The sequence below is a fragment of the Poecilia reticulata genome, chromosome 15 (assembly GCF_904066995.2).
Source record: "Poecilia reticulata chromosome 15, P_reticulata-male-v2, whole genome shotgun sequence".
NCBI lineage: Eukaryota > Metazoa > Chordata > Actinopteri > Cyprinodontiformes > Poeciliidae > Poecilia > Poecilia reticulata.
This window is the reverse complement of record NC_088844.1, coordinates 19,532,811-19,548,434: the sequence shown is the minus strand read 5'-3', so window position 1 is coordinate 19,548,434 and position 15,624 is coordinate 19,532,811. Positions and strand designations below refer to the sequence as shown.

The 15,624-nt window shown below is 39.2% G+C and overlaps 1 protein-coding gene across 4 annotated transcripts in view; it reads left to right on the top strand.

Moving 5' to 3' along the window:
• slc35f3b (solute carrier family 35 member F3b) overlaps nt 1-15,624 on the top strand; it is a 50,356-nt gene continuing 34,732 nt past the window's right edge. The window contains exons 1-3 of one of the 4 annotated variants that reach the window (XM_017309123.2): nt 237-321; nt 973-1,055; nt 1,145-1,359. In XM_017309123.2, coding sequence (XP_017164612.2) covers nt 1,149-1,359 — 211 coding nt within the window. In that variant the 5' untranslated portion in view covers nt 237-321; nt 973-1,055; nt 1,145-1,148. The other 3 variants (XM_008429873.3, XM_017309122.2, XM_008429875.3) reach the window with 3 other exon arrangements.

The window sequence follows — 15,624 nt, the reverse complement described above, 5'->3', positions numbered from 1 at the left end:
TGCCGTGCCGGCGTCAAGGCGCGCGCGCGCAGCGGCAGGCATCCAGAGCAGCGCGCATCCAGTTAGTTGAAACAGTCTGCGCTGTGGTGGCCAGGCATATGCTCGAGGAGATGAGCAGAAGACGGACGATGGTGCTTTTGCCTGTTTCCGCCAGCCTGGATGAGGTTTTAGGTTATCTGTAATCGTGCGCTGCTGTGCGTCGTCCCCCTCTCACCTGCGGAGGATGTTCGGCGACAGAGAGGGCACTGTGTGGGACCGGGTCGGACGGCCACACCGGGACTGCATGTGCTACCTTGGACCTCCTACCACTCTTTTGCCTATGTAAGACATCTTTAAAAAAAAAAAAACGCTCTGGGGGAAGCGGGAGAACCTGTTGCGCTTTTGATTTCACCTGTGCGCATGGAAAGTTGACTTTATGCGCTGAACTGCTATATAGCTGAATTTTGCACTTATGCGTTATGGATGTTTTAAAGGCAAATAAGTAGTTAAACTTACGTGGTATTTACATTTGAATACATTTCCAGACTGGGCCGGTAAATGCTGTTTTACCGTCACATGACGATGGTTTTATAACAGCCGAGGGGCTGACAGATCAACGCGAGCCTCATTGTTGGTTTGTTGCCTTTTCCTTTTATTCCACCTGGTGGTTATTTGCTATCAAGTAGGCTACTTATCTTCTCTGTATGTAAACTTAACTCTGGATAAGCTCACGCCTATAGTGCGCGCAGTTTTTGTGGTCCAGTGCCCACTGGACGCCCTGAGATGTCACTGGAGTTGCTTCTCCATCTCTGCAAATCACTCATGATCGATTCATTAGCTACACACTCAGATAAGCCTATAATAAGAGATGCACTGTGCGTAGTATACAATTGCAGGACCAGTCACTTTGGTTTAGTGTCATTCACTCACTGCTGCTGTGCGGACCACTGAGAGATGATGATGATGATGATCGTGACTTCTCTACGGTACAAGGGAGGCGCAACGGGGGCCCTCGACGCCCAGATCTGTGGGACACGCAACACCAGCCTCCCTGGTTTAGCCTCCTATTTCACCAGGTCAAATTTGATATGCTTCCCTTCCCTTTACCAAGCGGCCTCGCTCGGTCTGATAACATTGTCAGCCCCCTTTTGTTTTCTCTTCCCAGCGGGATGCGCAAGTCGCCCGACGTGAGCCCCAGAAGGCTTTCGGACATCAGCCCTCAGCTCAGACAGCTCAAGTACCTGGTGGTGGACGAGGCCATCAAGGAGGACCTCAAGTCCTCGCGCTCAGTGGAGGACATCAACAGCGCGTCCATAGAGGAGCGGATACTACGGATCACCGGCTACTATGGATACCAGCCGTGGAGTACGAGCTACAAGAGTAAGTCTCCAAACTTGGATCTCTTTATCGGTTTGATCTCTTGATGACAAGTTGATGTGAAGCTTTAATAAGAATATAGGCAGACACTAAAAAAGCCTCATGCACAATACAGCTTTTCCTCATGTATTTAATCAGAATACTTTATATAAAGAAACTTTGAAAGCGATTAAAGATTAGCATTCAGATTATTACAATTTTCATCAAGCAAATACGCTTTATACTGGGTAAGTTCAGTTCATTTTAAAAGAGCAGTGCCCTATTATGCATGGATCTGCAAGTTTCACATTGTGTGCTTTCCAAAGATGGTGGAAACCATGTCTTCAGTTTGGGCCCTCTGATTTCCAAAACCTCTTTCTTCTTTGCTGATTTGTTTATAGAGCAAATATAGTTCTTAGTGTAATATTATGTCTTCAGCACTGAATAAATGTACCGTTCCTTCTGAATCAATACTGAAGAAGATTTAATTCCAGTCATGATCTTGTTCAGTATTGCCGATAAGCACACTTGCTTTGTGTTTCTCAGTTGCTAAATCCTCAGAGTTGTTGTTTTTTTTTTCTGTTGCTGCTGCTGCAGAAAAATTGAACTGAGTTTTTGCTTCAGTGGATCTCAAGCTTGGATTAGATTGGTGGGAATGCTGTTCCAACCAGCAGATTCTTTGAAGAAAGTTTGCTGTCAAAGCACCTTTTAGTTTTCATTCCTCATGCACCTCATCCACATTGCAAACAAAGGTTGCTCGTGTAAGGAGTATTGGATCTGATGCTTAATAGGTGCAGATCTTGTTTGGTTGGTTCATTTGGCATCGTAATGTTGCTGTCATTGTCTTATGACAATAAGCGGAATCAATAATCAGCCTTCTTGTGTTTGCTATTCTTCTGCTGCTGTCGATTAACCGGTGGCAAATCTGCTCAATTTGATGAGAATGAGAATATTTAACAGATGCAGCATCTTCAGAAATCATATGACTGTACACAACACCATCTGAGCCCTGCAGAGTGAGACGGGAACTGTTTCTTATTTGAGTTGTGTGTTTATTTTGTAGAACTGGCTTAATGTGGTGTAATGAAAGAAAGTGAAAAGAAAATGTACACATTTTTGTTCAAAAATAAGATAAGAAGTCTAAAATTTGATGAAAAGGGCATGCTTTTTGGTTTTTTTTTTGTTTTTTTTGACAGCTTTCTAGTAATAGATCCTGGTGGTTGTAATTGTTCTTGTCATAGAATGCAGAATACAACTCCTGACTATGTTTCTTAGCAATGTAATAGATTTTAAAGTTGCTTTGTTCAAGATACAACTTTAGAAAGAGCAGATGTGAGCAAAGATGAAGGAAATCCTGAAGTTCCTAAAGAGGGAGAGATTGGTCTTTAAAATAGTTCCTCTGGTTGATAACATGCAATCCTTTTAAAAGAGACACGTATATGAGCTATGTTGTACTTACAATGTTCACTTAATGCATCAGGAAAAATAAAGTAATCTTGCATACATATGATGAAAAAGGCCAGAATGTAATCTAACTAATTTTAACAAGAGCATGCCATGCTAGATTAAAAGAACAGTGATGATTCACTATGGTTAAATTAATGTCAATGTGAACATAGTGAACAATAAAATCAAGTTCAGAGACAATATCCCATACGCTCAAACTACAAATGGTCATCACTGCTTCTTTCAACTCAATGAAATGCATTTGGTAACCATATGCAAAAATGACTTTTTTTTTCCCAAAGTGAACTGCTGGCCCAGTTGTAGAATTCAACAAACCAGTTATAATATGAAACAAAAAAAGCCACATATTTTTTTGTTCAATGGTACACTAAATATCTTTTGGACTTTTGTTGTCTGTTGTTTGCTGCCCTGCAGGACATCGTAGATCAGCAGCTGATTTTTTATTTTTTTTTACATGAATATTATTATTTTTTTACTTATTCTAAATCAGGGGTCACCAACTCCAGTCCTTGAGGGCTACCATTCTGCAACTTTTAGATGTGTCTCTGCTCAAATACGCCTGGATCCAGTAAACTGCTCGTTTCCAGACTGTTGCAGAGAGGAATGAATGCTGGTGAGGGAATTCAGACATTTTGGAGCAGAGGTGAATCGAAAAGTTGCAGGATGGTAGGACTGGAGTTGGTTCTAAATCTTCAGTTCTGAAAGTGCACTTGGTGAACCAAATGTAGCAGAAATAAATAATTTTGAAGAATCCCAAACCATTAATTGAAACCATTAATGCCAAATACTATTGTCATACATCAAACACCATTTCCAGAAGTTGTTTCCACATAAGATTTTAAAAATATAATCATTCTATTTAATAAAAAGAAGACTTCTGATTAAGAGTGAAGCATAGTTATCTTTATTTAAAGTTGTCTAAAGCCTTTCTGAATTTCTACATCAGCAAAGTAAGATTTTCTCTTTTCTGAGATTTAGACAATGCTGCTGAGGTAATAAAAATATTAATGTTGTGTTATAGATTTAGGGACACCATCAGTATCACCAACAGTTAGGTTAAATATAAATCAGGTCCATCAGGGACAGTTTAAAGGGCCTTCGAAGAATGCAATTAAAGTAAATGAAAGATCATATCTAGTGTATCCTGTGCAGTTGACTAATTATTTCTTACCATAAATCTAATCTATTCACCTGCACCAAAGTTATTTCCAGCAAATTTGCCCCATTGTCTAAAATGAACGCATTTAGACATTTAGTCAAAGTTGTGATTTGTGGAAACAGAATCTGCACACGCTTCAGACAGATTCCATTGTCGAAGAAACCAGTTCTCCTTAGCAGTCAAACACGCAGCACGACTACCGAGACTCGCTGGAGACAACGAAGGCAACATTTAACGCTAAGGAGTGGAGGACTCGATGCTGAAGGCAGCCAATTTCAGAAGACGCTGCAGGCAGAGTGCTTCTCAGCAGAGCGCAAACAGAACCCTGCTTGTTTCATTTAGCACCAACCTTTCCAAATTGGCACTTGTGCTCTTTTGCACAGCGGTAAGCTGGGTGAAAGCGGGAGCTGCTGGTCAGCCATGACTCAGGCTGCAGACGAGAGGTGGCTTTGCCTTTTGTTTCGACTTAACAGATCATCTCAGTGTCCTAAGAGGGAGGCTTCAGGGTTCACACACACGCACGGACACATGCCGTATACTGTAACAGACATTTGAGCTTAACAAAGTGTGAAAAATAACTTGGCTTTTCATTGGATCAGTGAGTCACGTTCCCCCTGAGTCCAGTACATGCAAACTCAAAGCAGCATTGAAGTAGTGTTTTGCTTTTGATGTGGCAGACATTAGTGATTTATGCGGCTGCTTTGTCCATTTTATCCCGTGGTGCCACTGCCCTGCATTTAAGCTGGGTTAGGGGTTTTTGTGGACAAGGCTATGTGATAGCTACAATAATGTACCCACTATGTCTACTGTTTGAATGCAAGATTAATGTGAGAGCTCTCTCCTTTCAAACAGTACAGCCAAAATGGTAGCAGCCATTTCCCTTTTGGAAGATGAAAGTGTTGCTACATCGTCCTGAGAGCAAAAAACATTTTTTTACTTTACTTTGAAAAACAGATAGCTCGGTCTCAGAGTCAGAGAAAATGAAGACTTACCAAAGAGAAGATAGTGAGAACAGATGACCAAATGTAGTTCCAATCAGAAGTTTGTACTCACTCATCATTGATGCATGTAGGTTTTTTAGGAAGCGACCATAGGACATTCCGCATGAATGATTCTATAAAACAAGAATTCCCAGGAAGGTGAATAAGATTAAATTAATTGTGGATTTCTTTCATTTTTACAGACACAGTTGAAACAAATGTAAACATTCACCATCTACAATGAATTTGAAATTGAAGGAAGCTCGCATCAAGCTTCTGGAATGTTCTGTCTTAATGCCAAAATGAGACATTGTGAAAACTAGTAAATTGTGCTAAAAGTGTTTGTCCAGGACAGAAAACCTACCAACACCTCTGATAATAAGGGATGCCTAGTAGGTAGAATTATGACTGAACTATTTTTGATGGCTACAAATCAAACACCTTGTCTGGAATATTTAGCTAAACATCTATAAAACTATTGTCTATACACACTTATTTGAGTGATGGTGTGCTGGTTGTATGTCCAGCAGTTATTTGACAAGAGGCGAGGTTGACCTGTGCAGGTCATCAGTCCATCATAGAGCAACACAGAGACACATAAGATCAACAACCACGTGAGATTTTACACATTCATGCATAAGGACAAAAAAAGAATATTCAAAAAAGGCAAATTAAGCAAACAGTTATGATTGCGGGCGAAAGCTGATGTACTGAGAGAGAAGTACTGAAAACGAGCAGAGAACAAGCTGACTTCATGCATAAAGAACCCAGGGTCTAAATCCTAACCAAAAATTTATTTATGTGTATTTTTACCCTATGTAGTCTAGGCATAGTCTGCAAAAAAAAAAAAATTGAACATGTGCCCATTTATTACTTCTAAAAAAGCACTGAAGTACTTGGTTATTTTAATATTCCAGAGAGCCCAAAATGTATTCATTCATGCCGTGTGTGTAAATATCTCCCTGGAGTTGTACACCACAAATTAGTATCTCATTCATCATTTCATGTATTCTCCCTAACTACTTATATTGTATCTTTTCATCTTTGCAGATGGTACATTTGCTTAGCTTGAATCTTAAAGGCTTCAACAACAAAAAAAGACTGATCTCATCACTGTGAAAGAAATTTGAACTTTCCAGTTTTATTTCAGAGCGGAAGAAACTATTACAGTCAGACACATTCTGACTTTTCTGCCTCATGTATTCCCTCTCACTGCTCAGTATTGCTTCTGCTGAATTTGAGCAGGATGCCATCCAATAACACCTCCCCGATATTACGAATAATAAAACCCATCTGAATGTCATCCTCTCAGATAGATAAGAATTTCAAGTGGAAAAAAAATAGTGAAATGTTAAAGTTAGCAAAAATGTTTTTACTTGCTGAAACCATAAAAAGACAGTGGATGAGAGTGGATCATTACCGTTTTCTTCATCTGAAAGCACACCACATTTTTCCGTTTCTTAATTAATTTAAGAAAATTAAGAAACCATAAGAAACAGGTAATTTGTCAGAACATCAACTAAAAACAACAACCTACGTTTTTTGTGTGTGTTGTTCTGAATGCATTAGTGACTGTATAGTTGCTCAGGAAAGACTTTCCAGGCGTGAGTCGGGTTTGAGGGCAAACAGAGGGTGATGTTCGAGCAGATAGAAAGTACGTTTGCTTAGATCGGGTCACTGCCTCTGTGACCCAAAATTGTTATTTCGGGTTTGTGATGGTCTTCTGAGAAGTGAACCATTTGTCAGACAAACAGACTTGGTTCATTTTCCTAATTTACTCACACTATCCATCACAAATGTAACCTCCCCTCTGGAGCAAATTTAGAGCTTCACGAGGCATGAAATGAGGTTGGGTTCTATTTTAAGCTGAGGGGTTGGACGTGGTGAGACACAACAGTAGGGCAGGTTTGAGTGAGCATGTACCCACATACATGTTCGGTGCTGCCAGTTAGAGGAGAGCAGGAAGGTTTTGGGGGAGATACGGCTCAACGGCGGAGGACTCTTTTCAACTCAGCCAGAGCTGAGGGGAGAAGCGCAGTAGCTGGGCAAATGCAGACGGTTTACTAATCTTTCTGTGAAAGAAAACTATTCGAGTTGAGGAAAACATCCTTTGTACAGCAGTTTTCATGTTTTGTGACTGAGCAGTGAGGCAAATTTACTTCAGGCTACAGAAAGTGAATTTAGATTCAATGCCTAGAGCCCTTTGTTATGCCTGTAAAGGCTTCCCTGAGCAGTTTTTACTATTTATTTGGGCTCATTTTTCTTTTTATGTTTTTGTTTTTTTGGAAGGCTGTTGCCGTTGCCATGGCAAAGTTTTCTTGGTCTGCAACAGAGTCACAAAATGAAAAGAAAAAGGCTGACCTGTGTGTGTGACTATCTCATTATTTACATGCAAAATGTGCTTAGTAAGTCCTTTTTTTTGTTTTTGACAAGTTTTTCTCCTTTGCGCACGTCTGTAGCTGCTGTCAAAGCAAAACTCCTGCTCTCAGTGAATGTGTTAGGGATCAATCAAGGGTCAGAATCACATGTGTGTGTGCGTGTGTGTGTGTGTGTGTGTGGCATTTTGGCTCTCAGATTCTGCATGCTCACATGCTCAACAACAGTCCTCCACAAGGAGATAAGACAATAACTGATTGAGGTGGTCGTATCTCTGTCCAGTTATCTCTAAGAGGCTACTAGTGCTGTGCATAACATATAACACTAGCTCTACAACATCTGGATATTATTAATAATTTATATATTTATGTAAGAGGGTTGTAGGACATTTCAAAATGTATATTAATGAGAACATGCTGCCAAACATGCAGGCTTTTCTATTTGTAGTTACTAATGTATCAATAGCTGTAAAGTCATGCCGATTTGCTGGAAGAGCAGAATCTGGCATCCAGCTCAAAAACTGGATGCCAGATTCTTTAGTTTGGGTTCTCTATCTGCCAAAGGGAGTAAAATGTTGGGAGACAAGAGTCCGCAGATACAGACTCGCCTTGGATTGTGAGCCATTTCAGCAGATTTTTATTAAAACCAAAGTAATTTTTAGAGTTGTACTATGAAATTGCATCCTCCAATCTGTGATTAAAAAAACTTCCTGTTTGTCCCTGTGGCTTTTACGTTCTGCTGTCAAGGAAAAACCCTTAAGGTTTTTAACGTCTAATAATGTAGTTTCTCCCATTACTCCCAGTGTGCCAGAATTCCCAAGATGTGAGTGAAATGTTTCATACTTTTTGGCTAACAAAGTTGGAGCCATCAGGTTCAACATAACATCTCTCAAGGAAGAGAGTCTGATCTCAGACATAAACAGGAAATCATAGCTCTAATTGGTGACATAAAATCTACTTCATCCCCTGAAGGCATTTGTGTTCAGACTTCTTTATTCATCAGGATGTTTGATACTCTCAACCTCTGCGTGATGGACGTGATTCATGTGTCCTTAAAATCTTTTAAGCAAGTATTTTTTGAGCTATTACAGAAAAACACAATTAGGACCAAATCTCTTTCAAGCAGCCACAGATGTGGTGTGAACCAAATTTTAAACTTTTCTCTCCAAAGGCTCTTTGCTCTGCAGCTTAATAATATACGGCAGTTGACCAGCTAAAGTTTTATTATTCAGATAAATTCAACTGCTTGTTAGTCTTAATAAAGCACGTTTTTAAATACTAAGTTAGCAGAAGCTGCCGTAAATGATGACACACATATTGGAGTTTTTGTCAAATGAAACATTTTTGAGTTTTCTGAGATCCTTCCTCTGACTTGGATGCTCTTGCTCATAGAATCCAGATGAACAGATTTAAGGATTCAATGAGGATCCATGGTTTTGTTTAAATTTTTTTTGTTCATATTTTTGTAAAAGATCTTCTAAATATGTGTGGAAATGAGGTCATATTAGAAATAATAGTCCTCAAGGCACTTTTTAAGGCCCTATCCTTGTCTTACCTTACTTTATGTCCTTCCACTGGGACAGATTGCAAGGCACTATAATAATGTCATTTATCCATCTGTATTCTTTCAAGCCATCTGAGCTTCACAAATTGCCCAGCCTAACCGACTGTCTGGTAAATATCAAGAAACTGCTAAGTAGCTATCTGCTCTTGCTCACTGAACTCTAAACAAACTTATTGCAGATAATAACATTCATGCCTAGAGACATCCAACTCCAGTAGTTATTGCAAGCGACCGGGTACATCTTGCATTGATTGTCAGTCCATCACAGGGCATCAGTCATGTCTTTGGGCTGTGGGAGGAACCCAGAGCACTGAACGGCTCCCACACATACATGTGGAGAAAGTGCAAACTTCTTGCTGCAAGGCAACAGTAAAGACATTAGCGTGATCTATTTATAGCCCGCTACATGATTTAGCTACACAATTTCTGCAATTAAGCAACATCCCAGCAGGCTCCTTTAGAAACTGGCCTCTAAAATCTGGTTGTGTTTTGTTGGGGAGTTTTTTGGGGGGTTTTTTCACTTGCAAATTAATCCAAACTGCTGATTTGAATTTGCTGTTATAATTTGAGGAATATATACAAACTGACACTGCTGCTGTCAAAAGCTGAACGGGAGATCAATATGCATGTTTTTTAGAGAGTTATGCTGATAGTCATACCTGTTGTAGCCAAAATCAATTTGGTTTAACTTCAGATTGTTTGAAATGCAGCAACTAGGATGTAAAGAGTTTACAGCAAATCTGTTTTGACTTTCTTAATTATATGTAGGTACCAACTTTTACTGCCTCATATTGAGAAGCTGAATATATTCCAGATATACAGTAACCTTTTTTGTTCTCCAGAGTTCTTAGCTCTGTATAGGCTAAAGGTTGCTGATGATGACAATCCCTTGCAGTTCAGCTCAGTGGAAATGAGGAAAAAAGGTTTCAAATGCATCCAATGGGGGTTTTATATCATAACTAGTTAGATCTATAACCTCATTGTTTGCTGCTTTAAAGTTGCAGAAAACATTACATATCTTAAGATAATAAATTTTGCTCGACATGTTTTTTTTTTTTGCAAGCTTTTTGTGAATTTATCTGTGAAAAATGCGACATAAGTAAACTTTTACTTGTGCATTTTCATGTTCAGTCAGAACACCACTGTCAAAGCTTGCCTGCAGAAGTATATTTTGAGCTGTTATCCCTCCAGTACAGTGGGAGCAGCTTCTGTTGTGTAACATTGCATCTATAATTGACGAGGATGCATAGATCAGCACACACCTGCTTCAGGAGTCCCTTTTGTGCGTATAGTGCTGGAGGAGCTGCAGATCAGATCTGTCACAGCAAGGAAGAAAACCTCCAATCTTGTCTCTCGCAGCTGTTCGTCTGGCTTTGTGTGCCATGCAAAGTGGTGGAGTTTACTGTAGTGTGGAGGGAGTTGGCAAAGAGAGCAAGAGAGAGCCACTGACAGTCCGTCAAACTTAAAACAGAAATGCAGTTCATCTCAGAACTCGGAATAAAGTCCTCTTGTATGTCACCTTGCATGGGTTATAAAATGACATTTCAAAAACACTGCATGCATGAAACATGTGCATTTATAGTCAACAGTAGCTGACTGATAACAGTCAGCTACTGTTACCAGTCGTGTTTTTCAGAATTATTCCTAAGGACAAAACCTCTAATCTCTAATCATGGCTTTGATCCTCAGTTCTTGGGACTTGTGCTTCCTTCTCATGGAAATTTTGCTCAGAGGAAAATCCTGTCCTCCTGTCATCCCTTTCTCTTCCTCACTTCTTTTATCTGTTGTTAATTAGAACCTGTGAAGTGATGACTCCTCGCTCTGTGTAATTAATCAAGGGTCGGCTGCGGTTATACACAGCACATCATTTTTTGCTCTGGCCACTGAACAGCCAGGCTCAACAGGGAGAGCAAACTGTCAGCGGGGTTGCTGAAGTAATTAAGCCATTTATTTGGGTGTTTTAATAGAAGAACATTGAGATAATTTGAACTTATAACACTATGAAACGTGGATGTAAGCTTTCCTTATGTGTTTGATGCACTTCTGAACTTGAATATATTCTCGTAGTATGTAAAAAAAAAAGTGATATGGACGGTAAGGTTAGGTTATCTATATAGCAGCATTCACACACAAACCAAGTCAAAAGAAAGACAAGTAGAAAACAATTAAAAAATATTTTATTCTTTAAAACAGAGCTAGTATGTCAAACACTACAAGCCATGGTTTAAAAGGGACAAATGTTAAAATGCAGACTGAAAAAGCTGCAGTAAATAAACATTTTCATCCCTGACTTAAAGGAGCCAACATTTTCAGCTCATCTCAGAGTTTTAGGGAGCTTGTTGCAGAGCTAAGAAGCATAAAGACTTTAGAGCAAATGTAAATTACGGTTCAATTACAGTATATACTATTTACTGCATGTTCACTTAACTTAGCAGTAGGCTCAGTAGAACTGAACCGTGTTTGCACACAGCTATGTGTGTCTGTGCCTGATGTATGTTTGGTTAAAATGTGTTAGTTCGTCATGTAGTGAAGTAACTTACTGTAGATCAGCCAGACATTGTATTCGAGTAAGAGAAGCAATATTTCAAGATAATAAAACTGAAGTAGTAGTACAATTTCTACTTGAGTAATTTATGCTCCTAGAAATGCTTTTATTTGTCTATTTAAAGTTACTCACATACATGGAGATCACCAAATGTAACTAGTTACTGCCCACCTCTGATAAGATCATGTCACTGACTCAAACACTTAAAAAAAAAAACTGTGGGAAAGTGTTATATGGATGTATCACACCCACTGCTCAATATATTAATCATTTCCCTGCCCTTCAATAAGAAATAGAAATCTGAAAGTCTTTGTTACTCATCCGTGACTCAGAGCCCAGGCCTGTGAACATGTTGTGAACGCTTAGTAAACACTGTACATGCAGTCTGCGGTCAGTGATTCTGTCAGTGTCGGTGAGTCATGCTCATTTTGTGCTGAGAGGACAGAGGTGGAGGCTGATTTCTCTGCTCTGAATGCTTGTGAAACTGTTCATTTGTCCCTTAAAAGAAATTATTCTGTGGGAAATCAGCTGGTATTTTGCTTAGATAAATATAAGTGGACATAAGTGGAGTAGTTGTATTGTATGGAAATAGTTAATTGCTACAGAGTGTGACCAGTGCTCAGGGTTTCTGTTAAAATGCGCTGGTGTAATTCCTCAAGTTAGTGGAAAGGTTAGTATTTTACAAATGTGTACACAGTAAAACCGAATAATGCGATGGTCGCTGGGAAGTATTATGCTGCTACAATATAAAAAATGTATTATTTTAATTGGCAAAAACAAAAAGGATTTTGTTTCCAGGAGACAATTGGCAGTGGTATAATTTATGTGACTCTGCAACCAATTTGCTCTGCAAACTGCAAAAGCTTTAGTGAAACTAACAATGATGTCCTGGCATTGACAGTTTTATTGCCCTGTTCAGCATCATATTACCAGCCGGCCTGACACAATGCTATAAGATTACATGCAGTTCAATTAAAAGACTTTTCTAGTGGCAAAAGTTCACATTGGAAAGGTCACTTATATTCCCCCTGTGGTAAATTTTCCTTTAGCAAACAGCTTTGCTTTTGCTTTTCAGAGACAAAGCATGCCCACATTTTACGTTAGCAATAAAGAAAAAATATATTAATGTTGTCATTCTGCATCTGGCAGCATCTTCCTAATTTGTGCCATTGGGTGTCGATGCTGACATTGTGGGTTACACTTTGTGTTACTAAACGCTTTGGATGAAAGACTCACACAGTTTGTGGTGTGTGTGTGTACATATAAATCTCAGCAGTGAGCCGACTATGACTGTTTTTTTTTGGCAGGATAGGACCATCAATCACTTGAATCTTAGCCATGTTCTTAATAAAACCTCTTACTTCTTTCTCATCCATCTTGGCTTTCTATTGGAGAAATATTGACTAAGTATCTGATATCTGTAGCATCTGATGGATCATAGCTTTTCTTAAGAGAGCAGAAAAGATCTTTCTATTTTTGAAAGGAAGAACTGAGGGAAAATGACACTTTAATAAAGAAATGAACATGACACGATGTAACATGACAGAAAGGAATCACATTTAACTAAAGATAAACATTGACATAAAATCTAAACCCATGCACCAAGGACAGAACACAAAAGGCAGCTAAAAATCACAAGTAAACACAATTAGGAATCACAGTGACAAACTGAAAAATAACAACAACTCAAAATGATCCCAGTACAAAACCAAGTAGCAATCAAAACACAAAGACCTTCAGATCCTGACTGGCACATTACGATTTCTCTTTAAGATCTGTTTGTAACAATGACATGTTTGTTTTCTACTTTCTGCATCAACTGGAAATGTTGCTGTCTTTGCAACAAAATGTTTATAGTCAACTTCTTATACAGCTAAATAGCTATTGTTCTCTGAATCAATGAAAATCTGCAAAAACCCAATAAAAGCCTCCAGGTGGTGGGACAGAGGCGTCTATTCATAAACCATTAAACATGTCTCATTCTGTGCCGTTTTTCTTCATGCCAGTTTGCACATTTCAAAATGTAATAGTCACCATGTCAAATTACTTTTCTCAACAGCATTGATTAAAACAAGTGACTGCTGGGTCCAATTTAGTTTTGTTTGACAGGGTCATGGAAACGTCTCAGAGTGGACAGGAAGATGGATGAAGCTAAATACAATCCTGAAAGAAAATCTTTTTGGAATTACATACACACGCGTGCACACACTAAAAACTATGGTAGAGTAGGGCATAAATGCATTACTACAATGCAATAGTTTACATTGAAGCATGTTCGTTATTTGAAATGGTCCAAAGGAAGTCCAAACTGAAATGAAATTATGAATGTAGGAATTTAGACTGGAAATGTGTTTGCAGATTTTCCTAATCCAATCTGACCAATCTTCTGTTTTGTAAAGAAAAACGGCAAAAGAAATCAGTCCGTGGTGCAAAAAATGGGCAAAAAAAAATAATACACCAGTGAACTATCAGGAATAACAGCAGAGAAATGTGGTTCTACAAAGTAGCGACTGAGCGAAGCTGGTCACATAGATGTGCAAGCCTCATTGTCACATTTATTTGTACAATAAATTGAAAACTATAATTTTTCTTCTACTAAACAATTATGTGACATTATGGTTGTTATGCGACAAATCGAGAAAATTAATCTGCACCTTTTATAAAGCACTGTATTGTTGAGAAGAATATGCGTTCTCTGTTCACCTCAGAGTCCGGCTGGTGAATTTAAAGTGCGGCTTTCTGAATCTGAATTTAGTTAAGGATCTTTAGATGATTTCGTGTGACTTCAGATTTTGGTGGTGCACGGTTGTTAGACATGACCCAGAACATTTTATGTGGGAAACACTCTTGTACTGTCTGATATGAGTTGTAAATTTAGGTCTCTGCCGGGGCTGTTGACTGCGAGCAAGAGCTGGTATAGCCGAGGGAGTGAGTTTTCCCCGTGGATGTCACTGTACGTCACTATTATAACCCCCAAGCCCCTAGTGTACCAAGTATTCAACGTGGGGTCAGGAATCAGGCAATTAAGTGTGCTGTGGATGTGGATGAGAGCCGACAACCGATGGGGGAGTGCAGAAGGAGTCAGGAAGGCTTGAACCTCTTCTCCCCCCTCAGGGAACTGACTGGTTTGCAATCCTCTCCCATCTACATGTATAGAGCAACTACTTAGTCACAGTGCTTATTCAAATCAAGCCAGTGCACAGGCCTCCATTTGTGCTGGGACTTCCTGTACGATGGTCAAACCTTGCTACGAGCATAACTTTGATAGCTTACGACGAATTGATAGAATAAACAAGGTCCAAATGAGACCTTGTTGAATGAGACCTTGTTGAGCGGTGAGAGGGAATACATGAGGCTGAAATAAAAAAGATTACAACGGATTGGTATTTTGGTCTCTAAATGTAGCTTGAATAACTGTGGGTAGAAAAGAAAGAATCCTCTTTTTTATTTTTTAAAGATAGTCACGTAGCCTAATCAAAAGGGAATTGTAGAACGTTCCCTTCACAAACCGTTCGGTTTTAAAGCGCCTCTCCCGCTAACATTGGTGTAAATACTGCTGAGAACTGAACACAAGTCAGTCATCCATGTTGCTAACACCACACATAATGAGAGCACTTCATCATAGTAAAAACCTTCCTCAGCGGGATGATAAATTGCCTCATCTTTTCTAATTCTATCTCCAGCTGATAAAGAAGCAGCTCTCCCTCAAACCCCGCAACAGGAGCACGAAGTTGCACATTTACAGCTATGGGAACACGAGAGCATCAAGTTCTATTTTTGTCCGAAAGTGACTGCTCTTTATTTGCCTACATGCTCTGCTCTGTGAGTGCGGCTTGATGGACGAAAGAAAGGGTACAAATTTTAGACTACTGACAGTGCGGTGCATCTGCTTTTTTTTTCTTTTGAAAGGTCTCCAAACACCTGCTGCTGCTATGGATGGGAAAGCTAAATTTTTCTGATCAAACCCTGTTTTTATGAGAGTTGAAAGAGAGTTGGCTGTTCCTGCATTCCAATCTGAACACCTCAAAAACTGCTCTAATGCATTAGGAGCTCATGGACTCTGATTTATTGGGCATAACTTCAAAGATATCTCAAAGGAAGAAACACAAATAATGACAACTGACCTTTCAGAGACAAAGCATGCAAAAAAAAAAAAAAAAAAAGTAATTTCAAGAGGCAAAATATATGTTGACTTACGG